A 12,107-nucleotide genomic window follows, 5' to 3' on the forward strand; every position below is an offset into this window, starting at 1 on the left:
GCAGGTTATGCTGCAGTGCCTAACTGTGGCATTGTAAATGTGGTGCACTGGGATGTCTGATTGCCTCCAGGCTTGAAGTCTAGCATTCACGTAAGTGCTTAGCCAGGTACACTGGTGCAGAAGAGTTGTCTATCACCCTCAGTACTGAGATACTTCAGGCTAGCTCATGGGAAGAGCTGAGCACAAGGACATGCCTGAACTCCATGTCTAAAAGCAATGTTGTTCTGCATCCTGGCCATGTCCAAACTGGAGTACATGGGGATGCTTCTGAACTTCCAGGTTTTCTGTTGTGCCTGCACCAACACCAACTCCAGGCTGAGGCACTCTGCAAGTCCCGTGTGCCCCACACTCTGGTTTTCAGAATGGAAAACCTCTCTGTGTGGAGGTTAGATAGGATCAGCTGATTTAGAAGCTGATGCTATCTAACCTATGTTCCGAAGTACAGAGGCAGACTCCTCCAACATTCTCTGTAAGCGCTATGCAAGGGCTGCTGTAGTTAAGACATGACAAAATCATAGACATGACCACTTGCAATTTGTTCTACTTGTATTACTGGTTACTACACTAGACTACAAAGTGAGACATGGGTTCAGTTTCCTCATCTGCTTGGGAGAAGGGCTACAAGCCTGTTTTTTAAAATGGAATGCTCTAACTACTAGACAGCAGTATTGGTGTTTTCCTTCCACCCTAATAAATTGGGGAAGGATGAGCCAAATATAAGGGATTCTGGCTAATGCAGATGTTGCTCCTCCTGTTTCTAGGTCCCAGTAGACCAGAGCGGGAGGAGTCTAATGTGTGGAAGCTCCAAGGAGGTACAGATATCAAAGTAAAGAGGGAGGGGTCTTGTGGACCATTAGTTTTGGCTGTTGGTGCCCAGAGCTGCCAAAATCGTATTTTAGACACGTTAGTCCTTTCCTTTGCTTCTGTTAGATGCTGAAGTTTATGAGAAAGTATTTTTATGGTTAACAAGTGCTTGGGAGCAAATGTGGGCCCTTAAACTACATCACTGAAGTCCAAAGAAATTTTATTTCTTGATCCTGGAGTAAGTAGGAAGGGGCCATTTTTATTCAGGGTAATGATATCTGTTACTTTACAGTCAGCTTTTACATTAGGCTGAATAAGTTGCATCTGATAAGTGAGAGGCAGATTTCCATTGCTGTAAAAATCCTTGCAAATATCCTTGCAAGTATCAGTTTTGCCATGCATTCAGATAAAAATTTTGTTAGAGATATGTGTAGTATAAATTATCTAAATTATAAATTGCCTAAATGTATCTAAGTGAATTTCAAAGTGTACCTAAGCAGTGGCACATATATTTTCCGCACACGTAATTGCTAAAGCTGATAATATATGGATGAAACTTTTCTGTATTGTTTTGTTTTGTTTTGCTTTGCTTTGTTTTAACACAGGCTGATCTACAGCAAAAGAAGGAGCCAGCTCAGGAAGATTCTGACCTCGATCGCAAAAGAAGAGAAACAGAAGCTTTGTTACAGAGCATTGGTATATCCCCAGAACCACCTTTAGGTATTTAAGAGAAGCACACTGTAAAGCATTCAGCTCTGCCACAATGAATGCATTCTTTCTCTTAAAGCATGCTTGGCTTTTTTGATTTTTGGCTGTAGTAGTGAAGTGAACTCTTCTGTTTGAATGCCTGCCATACCATACACATATACCAGCTCATGGCATTTTTTGAGTACTTGTCATTGCCTAAAACATCTGTTTCATTTCTTCAAGAAAATTTTGTGAACATAACGCAGATTGGATTTGCAGACCAGCAGTGATTTCTTTTCTGATGGACTTTTTTGTCTTCTATCACATTTATCTGATGACCCATGAAATATTATTAATAAATGCTGCACTTCATTAGTCCCAAGTTTTGTTTCAAAAATTCAGATTAAGGATTGGCTAAGGAAGGAGGAACATAATCATGTGAGAATTCCCATTGATTTTCTTTTAAAATCAAGCAGAACTGGAGAGGTGAAATAAGACAAATCACAAATAACAAAAAGCTTATCATCAGATCATTATTTAGATTTTAGCTCTGGTTTCGCATACTTAATCTCTTTTTCTGTTTTGATGTTTCATTTCTAGAATCTCAAGTTGTCAATTTATGTAGTTACCTTGATTAAGTTCTCTCACTTACTGGGTGGCCCTAAAGTGAGAAATTTCCTTTCTGCCTTCACACCTTCCTGCCTTCCTTCCCGTGCTTTATTCTCCCTTCAATCCAGAATCACTCTCACTGTATTAGGTAAAATATTGGCTTCTCTGGAGGTATCAAGCCTTGTCATTAAATTCACTGGGGGTGAATCTAGGATTTTACCCCTAGTTATTCCTGCCTTTAATATTTAGGAAGAACTCCAAATTTGACAAAATTCTGAAGCCTTGATTTAGGAAAGCACCTTATACAGGTGCTTGGGTGCATATACAAATAGATTGTGACATTCTGAACTGGGATTTCAATTAATAGCTTGCATCAATAAACCTTGAACATTTATTGAGAAAAGTTACTATTTTTATAAGTTATGATATAGTGATTGAAGCTTTTAAATACCACTTCTTGGAAGAATTTTCTGACAGTAATGGTTCGATTATTTTTATGTGTCCTAAAATATGTTTTGTAAATTTTATTGTGATATTATAAAATCGGATACATTTTTAATGTTCTAGCATTTAAAGCTCATTTTTATCTAAAAATGAAGATGTATTTACTTATGTTATTAACTAAACACATATATTTGTGTTGCAAATTATCAATTCTTGTCTTAGTTAATTATTGTGTAGTTGATACTGTCAAAACCACATGAAAATTCACCTGTAAGATGAACCATTTTAGTTAAACAATAGTATTTTGTCCTCTTTAATTCCCTGTATATACACTCACAATTAATACACAAAAGAGGCCTTAATTCTGCCTTCACACATGCATGTGATACCCAGATCCCACTGCGAATATGGAATACATAAACAACCACGACATACCTGTGACCTGCCAAAGGGCTGTCACAAAGATGAATTCACTTTTGATGCTGCAGTCATTTCTGTGACAGTCTCTAGTGAGAATCTGCATGAAATGTTTGACCACATGGAAAATCCAAATCTCTTGACAGGTCTGTCATTATACATTATACAGCATAACAAAATAGTTTAAAGTTTTACTCTGTTAAATCTATAAAAGGAAATGCACATGATTTAAACCAAATGGGAAACTTCACTCTTGCATTAAAACCCCTTTTTGTGTTTTATTCGATGTGACTGCTTTGAAGAATACTGGATTAAATACTGAGTGGAGCCACCTTTGCATTTTTGAGAAACCATTTTAAAAGAAATCAGGATATTTTTACTTTTTTATTTATTGTTTCCTTGCTGAAGAGCTTTAACATGGGCTGACTTTGAGCTATGAACTTACTTTCGTGTTTCAGGAAACAAAACTGCCTTTGCATGAAATATGCTTCAAAAGCCCTGGCAAGCCAAAGAGAAAATCATTTGTAGAGCTTGGGCAAATCGTATCTAAAGGGAAATTTCCTTGAGTGTTGAAATCATGTCCCACCCAAAATGGAACCTTTATATGACCTAAATTACTTAAGATAACACAATCACTAAGCAAACTAATGTGTATTCTCATCATTTTTGGGAAATGATTTTAACTTAGCTGGATTTCCTTATTTAGCTTTTATTTTTTATGTCATTTCCACACTGCAGCCTTAGACCATATCTAATGGACACTGGCTTTCGGTTATATTCAAAATTCGGAAAGTATGCTTGTTCTATTGCCTATCTGGCTTTACCAGAAGAGTTCACTTAGTTTTTTGACAAGCCCCTGGTATATCTTCATATCTTTAAAATCTTTTGCAAGCCAACTTTAAATTATACCCAAGAAAACAATTGCTATTTTATTTCCACAGGGAACTCCTCCATTGATTAGCTGTAGATTCCCATTGGGCTTTCAGTCCTGTCTAAATTCATGTCAATTTTAACACTTCCAAAAGACTTAAAATTCACTTGACTCTCTTCCTTTTCTTTTTCTTTCCTTCCTTATTTGCTTTCACCATTTCAAACTCTCCTACTCATTCATCCACTATCATTTTGGTCATTGGTTTTGATTTGTCTGACACTGCTCTTCATCAGTGCAGTCGCTGCATGTGTTAACATGGGATACCTGTTATTTTCATTATTTAGTCCCAACCCCTATGTCTCCCTCTTCGAAATCAGTGAGCACACCCAGTGACGCAGGCAGCCAGGACTCAGGAGATCTGGGACCCATAGGAAGGTAAGACACAGAGTCAACAGCTTCGAATAAATATGGGGTTTTTTTTTCACTTTGCTCTTACTTCCCCGTTTTTACCTTTGCTTCTGTAGATAAGAACGTGCTGTATCTGATGGGTACTTTTGTTTCTGTATTTTCCACTGTATGTTACCATTCAGTAAGACTGCTCTCAGATGTGAGGTAAATAAATGCATGCAGCAAGTGGATCTTTTAAGCCATGAGCCCAAAACCTCATATTGGAAGAGCGAGCTGAATCTATGCTTCTTAAATGGCCTACAGAAAGCTGTCATCCTGTGTGGAAATACACTAAAACCAGGGCAAAGTGTGCAGTGGTAGAACCTGTACCTATGTGAGTTATTTTTGTTCATATAATCTGTCCCCTTTGAAGCTCTCCCAAGTATAATGCCTTGGGTTCTTGTGTGGTTGCTCATTGCAATGTGTGCCACCGACAGTGGCAGGGAAGAGCTTGTACAGAAAGAGTCTGAAACAGCCTGGGACACACTGGCAATTCTGCCTTGGAAATTGTGACTATCAGAGAGTTTAATGGAGAATGGGAGAGAAGCAGCTCTCTTGTTGGGAAGGAGTGGTGTGGAGTGTATAAGGCATGGGGACAAGAGCAACCTTCTTGCCTTTGTTTGTATGGCTGAAATAGGAAATGAAGTGGCCAAAATAATTTCTAGTCTGGAGCAGAAAAGAAAGGATGATGCTGCTGGTAAAGGAGCATATGTTCCAGTAAGAAGAGGTGCAACAAACTTTAATGTATATTTTGAGAAATGTAACGTATTGTTCCTATGAGCTCTTTATATATCAAACTAATTCAATATAAAGCTGAGCAGCAGTGCATCCAAATCTGCGAGCCAGGACTCTGCTAATGGCTGAAAACACAGTGATTGCTCTCTGCAGTTAACAGTGCTCAGGAGTAGACACTGTGCCTCTACAGACATGAACAGTAATGTGACAGAGCTCTGGGTCACCAGATTTTGTACCGCCCTACATGAAGCTATGACAACACTGGCTGAAGACTTCTAAATTCCTGGTTTTCTTCTGAGCTTTAATGGTATAACTTCTTTACTGTTAAGGTAGTGAAATGCCCTTCAAAGGATTCATTTTGCTGGGACATACACTCACACTTTGACTCTCTGTCAATAACAGGCAATGAAAGCATATAACCATGTGTCCCTATGGAGGAGAATTAGTTTGTCCACTTCAAAGCTCACGATGTACTGCATTGTGGGCTTTTGATTTAGATCCATTTTCTGGCTAGTTGTGGCCATACTAAGAATTCAGTGGGAATCCCAAGACCTTGTTTGTAGTCCCGCAGTTTGCTTGCCATCCTCTCTGGTGTTGAAAGGGCCATGTTGTATGCCAGGAAGGCCGCTTGCAGACATTTGCCTGGAGCGATTGGTTTGTGGTAATTCAACAATGTCTGGTCCAGGCGTTGGTGAATCTCTGTAACCTGCGGATAATAGTGGGTGGCAATTAGTTGGGTAAGTTTGCCACAGGGTGCAGGAAGATGCTCTCAGTGCGTGTTTTTGTGAATGAATGTGCTCAAGCATACATGTGTGACAGAGCAGTCAAACTTGGTGAGGAGGATGTTGGTAGATCTATCATCACAGTGGGTAAACAGGATGAAACCACCTCAGCTGTTTTCTGAGAGATGCCTAGACCGTACTTCTGCCTTACTTACACTACAGCATGTGTGAATGCCTGTTTGTCTCTAACAGGGAGGTTATTCTGCTTCATTTTAATGTATCCTTCCATTTCAGTCTCTATGATGGAGGGTATTTTTGATGGATTCCTTGTCATGCCATCATGCTTGAAAGATCTTCCCCTTTTCCTCATTCTGCTACAAATTTTCTGTACAACAGTAGACTGAGCACAGGCATTAGAGGAGAGCAGATTAGTTCCAAAGCTGCTAATGCCCCCATCTCAGAGATCACAGCTCGTCTGTTGTTATTGCTGCTAACACTGCTGCAGAAATAACGAGCTCTCACAGCCTGGCAGAAATCCTGCATGCAGTCTGATTATTCATTGCTAACGTGTTCTCCAGAGGAAGATAAGGATATTAAAAGAAAAAAAACCTGTGAAGTCATAGATTTTGGTTCACTGCAGGAGAGAGGCCCTGTTGAAAGCTTCGAAGAAAGCAAGAGATCTTTGTATGTTCCCATTTGAGGTAGCAGTTTCTGATGCAGAAATAGGTTGGGTTCATAATTCTGTGAGGTTTTGTCACTACTGGTAGTTGTCAGACTTAATCTATTTGCCCCAATATCACGAAGTATATCTGAGGCATGTTTTGATTGTCAAGCTCCTGTGATTCCTCACGGAAGAGTGAGTGTAGTTTATCCAGAAATCCAGGTTTCTGACATCTACTTTTCAGGAAGGACAACTGATAAATTAGAGAGACTGGACAGCATTAAGGAGCTCTCATCCTGGAACCACAGACCTCACTCAATCTTTCTTTGCAAGGTGAAAACTAACTGGTAACTTGCTCACCAAGGGTAATAGTTCTATGGGGAGCAAAAGGGCTCCAGCAGGCAATGTGTAAGAGAAGCAAAGTGTTCATCATTGAAGATGGACAAATATAAACACAGAAATTTTGATGGGGAGACAAATAAAACACTAAAGTAATTTACCTGAAGAATCTATTGGATCTTCTGTCACTGGACATTGCTCATTCAGGATAATGTGCCTGCCCAACAGACAGATAATAGGTCAAACAACAATTCATTCAGAAAAATCATAGACCTTTTTTGTTGCACAGGAAGAAAAGCTGCATGGTCACAATGGTCCCTTCTGCCATATGATCTATAGACTAGTAGTGCTGCTATCCTGCAGGACTATTGTCCATTATCTCCAGCACAATAGCTAGGGCAACATAGTCCTTTCCCTGGTGCCATTAAGCTTATTAGGAGAAGGTATGGGGCCAGCTGTGTAATAGCACTAAATTATGGAACCATTTCTGTCCTTGCAGCCCAGGTTTCTATGAGGGTTTTTTTGCTGCTCGATCTTTATTAGCATCCTGCTATTTGTCGTAGCCTTTTCACGAGGGATAACGCTAGGTTTCAGGAGCGTTCAAGCTTCCCTCTGAGCCATAACAGCAACTGTAAGAATGAGCAGATGTTAGATGAGTAACTGTGCAAGAAAATACTGTCAGTTTTCTTTGAATGCTTTCAGTCAGACAGGGGAGCCAACTTTTTTTTTTTTTTGGTGGTTTTGGGGATCAATTCTGGGTAGGCAGAGGAGTGTTATACTTCGATGATGGTAGATTTTACCATAACTGTATGCACAAGGAATAGGTTTGGTATGTGCTGCTCTTAGCTATCAGCAGACTGTTCTGAATGAATTAGAGCCCTCTTGTTGCACATGGAGCAATTTGCCTGTCTCCACATTGCTTTGCACATCCCACTTGACTTTTCTGATAGCAGTGTTGCTTATGCTACACAGATAGGACAGGAAAATTACATCACAGCCTAAACTGATACCTATCTCTGGATATGGGTTATTGGTTCGCAGGGTTTTCTGTTACGATGTGTTCAGACATGACTTGTTTTCCACAAGACAATGTTACAGAATTCCATGAAGATTCTCCTTGGAATAGAGTATGCTTGGCTTTTTGAGTATCAGTATTTTGTTTTGTTTAGTATTTTGTATGTGTTTTGCATGCATTTTGCTGATGCCCAGTGTCCTGTTGCTCATGGTCAGCTGATACAGACATGCACAACTGAAATGTAGATTCCAGCTAACTAGATTTGAGTAAATGTTGTGAAGAAAGGGGCTGAGGTAAAGGCATTTGCTGAGAGCTCCTGTGCTGTAGCATGGTGTGAAACACAAATTTGCCACTTTGGGGCTATTAATATGCAGCTTCTTCCTGACAACTGTATGCACCTCAGCCCTCCCTAGCAGACACTCTGAATTTTTGCTACCTTAGTGTGCCGGAGAGGATGTACTATTATAGTACAACTGCTATGAAACAGTGCCCATGGAGAGGCATGTTTTACTACTCAGTATACCTTAGACATTAATAAATCTCATCTTCTCGGCACTCACAGCCATGAACTGCATATTTGTGTCCTCTGAGGGAGTACACAAGGACAAAAATTGTACAGTGCTTCAGAGCCAGGCAGTGCAATACCACGTCTTGTGGGCTAAGCAGCTCTCTACAAAAGCCCCAATATCCTGTCACAGGTAGAGCCAGAGCCCTAGGGTTGGTCTGCGCTTTGCATGACATCTAAACGTAAAATAGCAGGAATATGTTTGTGCTGGAAGGATGCACTCCTGTGGCTGGGTAGTTTTCATGTGCTAATACTAGCCTGCATTGGTATGTATTCTTGTATTACCCAAGGGTGTCCATGTGTTCACCCTGGCGTATTGCATGCTTTGAGGAGTTCCATTTGTGGACCAAGGTGTGATTTATCTGTGTGGCCCCTTTTTTCCCTGTATCCTTCACTACTCTTATACCTTCCCAGTTAGATTTATTACCCTACAGTGGTAGGTTTGCATGGCAGCATCCCATTTATTGTTGAGCTGGGTGGTGTGTGTGTGCAGGCAGTGAAGTCCCATGCGTGCAGCACTTCCCTCTCTGCATTTTGAAACCTGAGAATCCCTTTATCTGAGTATAAGGTTTCCTACCTTCCATCTGCTCAGTAAACTGCACCAGGCTCAGCTGTCTTGGATGTGTAAAGGTTAATGGTTGCCTTTCTTTCTGCAAGAGCTTCATCTGTGCCCTTTCACTTTCCAACTTGCATATTTTGCTACACATATATTGAGATACCTGATTATTTTGTGGGCTCCCATAAAGGCAAAGATGATAGGAAGCATTTTTCATCATCTATTAGCTTCTTTCAGAAGATAGTTATTTCCATGTGGTGCTTTATCTGCTGTGAAATAAGACAAGGTGGATTATTTTGTACTGTTTCTCTCACAGTCCACTGGTTTTGGTGGGTTTGGCTATAGCTACTCATTCTGTAATTATTGTTCTTACTTGGATTAATTACTGATATTGCAGGTTTTGAGATGTGTTTGAAATTGCACTGAAATTGCTTAGCTTCTTTCAGTGTAAGAAGTTTACTTGCAGTAAAGCAGGGTCAGCCCTTACTTAGATAAAGCTGTAAATAATTAATGAAAGTTCCAGTGAGAATGAGTTTGAGCATGGCATTAGGTAGCAGAGAAAAGAAAGAGTAAAGAGAAATAATTTCTCAAAGAGGTTTTGTAGCAGTAATATGCCATTTTTGTACCAGTAATATGCCATAGAAGTTAGACCACTCTGTAATCACAATTGCCTCATCATCACTACAGTTTTTATTTCTAGATAAATACAGTACATGAGAAACAGAACAGCTGTCTGTAGTGCTGGAGAGCTTTTCTCTGAGGAGCAGTATCACCTCTGGCTTTGGCCGTTGGCATAATTTTTTGTCCAGTATGTCATTTCATCTTGCAGTTAATGTGACCTCTGAGTGTGTTCCCAGTTGTGTTCCAGAGAACACAGTAGCAGCTGTCACATTAGGTTGGATGTCCTTACTGATAGTCAAGAGCATGTCTTCTTCTCTTGCATTCTATTTTGGAGTTTGCTGATAATATTAGTCAGCATTCATGTATGTTTTCATCAAGTGTGATTCTGAGTTGCTTCCATTTACCATGCCCATTTTAAGGCATTTGGGTGTAAAAAGAAATACACTAGGATGTGTTTTCTTTCACTGTGTTGATGTCCACCCTCAGTTTCTACTGGCCCAGTGCAGGGAGAAACAGCTGTAAGTCAGTCTTTTTTCTCTGCAGCATATTATTTACTCATTTTGTATTGTTATTAAGTGTTCTGCTTTATAATGCAATATCTAAACACACACAAGACATGTTAATCCTTGATTGCTTCATGTCTGACTCTCAAATACGAACATTTCCTGCTTCTCAGATGAAAGGAAGTAGATAATTCTGGAGCACCTGGGCACTGAGTGGGTCAGAAAATGCCATGATTATATTCACCCTTTTACAGCTTTGTATTTAATGTTGCTCACTATCAGTCAAGTTTGTTGGGTTTTTTAAAATAAAAAAAGGAATCTCTAGTTGTGTTCTTACTACATAATATTTTAAATCACAAAGATTTCGTTTGCTGATCTCTCATGAGTATGGCTAAATGTCACCAAAGTCTTTAAGTTCTGTGCTTTTTAGGCTTTTTGCCTGCAAAATTAGACTTGGCACTTCAGCTTTTATTTTTACTGTTTTACTTTTAAACAGTTACTTACCTAGTACAGTAATATAACACAGTGACAAGCTGGACAAAGGGTATCAGAATGCCATTCTCCCTTCTAAATATTTGCTTTGCTGTTTAATTAGACAGATGAAGAAGTCAAAAGAAGAAGGTGGATCCTGGTCTCTATTTCATTTATACAGGAAGGTTGGATTATAGTAGTAGATGATCTTTTACAGTCCATGCAGTGTATTTCCTATCTTCTCTTATGTCTAGAAAGCATCTCTCATGGGCATTAACAAAACCATGTTTCTGTAAGATCTGCTAAAACCACTGCTAATGTAACGGTATTGCCTAGGGCTTAGCTACTTTATCATTAAGTAAATGCATTTGACAGTTTCTGTGCAATGATGCTGTTTTGTCATTGCTGCTCAGCTTTGCATTACCAGCGTTTCATTGTGTTACCACGTTCACAGATGATACGGATCCTTCTTCAATTGCGACCAGTACAAGTGGGCAGGACTAGCAGCTGTAACAGTAGCAGGGGTTTTTTATGGTGTCGTTTTTTTAAGATCAGTTTATATGTACAAAATGGCTTTTAAATGGCTGTTTTAACGGCATGTGTGTTTCATAAATGGGCTGAGCCAAAGGGAAGCACAGAACAATGTAACAACTCAGAGAGAGCAACAGGAAAGACCAAGGGAAAATATCTACATTATGGTGACCTTCACTTGAATGGTGTTTTATTCAGAAAAAAGAAGGATTGTAACCCTAGGGACCACTGTGTGGAGCAGATGTAAGTCTTTCATAGTGGGGAGTCAAGAGAAATAGTTTGGTGGTTAGAGGCAAATGGGATAACCCATGGAATGCTGGTGTTGCTGTTCTGTTTTAGTGGCTTTGGCCTTAGTATGGGATGTTGCCATTACATGGTAAGGCAGAAATACACACCCTAGCTGTTAAATTTTTTCCAGTATAATTTAGCATGACACCATTGTCAGGATCTCTTGGCGCACATGTTTTATCTTACAGTTTCCAACAGTGTTAGAGGCCAAATTGTGACTTAAGCTTTTTTTGACCTGAACTGTGCTGGCATCTATGAAGGAGTGACAGTGCCAGCCGCCTCCCCCTGCCTGGGGGGACCCTGGCTGTCTCAGCTATCTTTACCCTGCTTTTTAAAGTGATGCTGCAAATCTCTCATGCTTTCTAACCCCAGCCCATTTACAGGACAGTAACAGGGCTGGCCGGTCCTCCTCCCATGAGCATGGGCTGCTCAGGATGCGCGGCTGCTTGCACATATCATGGTTTGCCCTGCATAAGTTAGTATACAAGGATGGAGGAAGGCAGGTTTCTTGCAGTCTTTTCCCTTCTTTTATCCCTGCACAAGAAGAACCACAATCCTTCTCCTTTATATTCTATATATATTTAGCCCTAGATATCTGAAGTCTCTCCCTGCCAATTTTTTTTAGCCTCTAAACATAAGCAGACACCTTAGGGACTGATATTTGGCAGTTGCTTTCAAGTGTCTGTATGTCTGACCTAGAAAGTAGGGAGTGTTTTTCAGTGCGTGCCAGTTACAAAGTCAGAATGGTCTGTATTAATTAGAATCATCTGCAATCCTTTTAGCCTGTGAGCCTGTGGCATCGTTAAGGATTTTCATGCTTT

At 40.0% G+C, this 12,107-nt stretch overlaps 1 protein-coding gene across 7 annotated transcripts in view; it reads left to right on the top strand.

Moving 5' to 3' along the window:
• DYNC1I1 (dynein cytoplasmic 1 intermediate chain 1) overlaps positions 1 to 12,107 on the top strand; it is a 190,660-nt gene that overhangs the window by 18,694 nt on the left and 159,859 nt on the right. For 2 of the 7 annotated variants that reach the window (XM_030492458.1, XM_030492467.1), the window contains exons 3-5: positions 762 to 812; positions 1,410 to 1,524; positions 4,126 to 4,267. In XM_030492458.1, coding sequence (XP_030348318.1) covers positions 762 to 812; positions 1,410 to 1,524; positions 4,126 to 4,267 — 308 coding nt within the window. The remainder of the gene's footprint in view (positions 1 to 761; positions 813 to 1,409; positions 1,525 to 4,125; positions 4,268 to 12,107) is intronic. The other 5 variants (XM_030492475.1, XM_030492494.1, XM_030492484.1 and 2 more) reach the window with 5 other exon arrangements.

Source organism: Strigops habroptila, chromosome 1 (assembly GCF_004027225.2).
Source record: "Strigops habroptila isolate Jane chromosome 1, bStrHab1.2.pri, whole genome shotgun sequence".
Lineage (NCBI taxonomy): Eukaryota > Metazoa > Chordata > Aves > Psittaciformes > Psittacidae > Strigops > Strigops habroptila.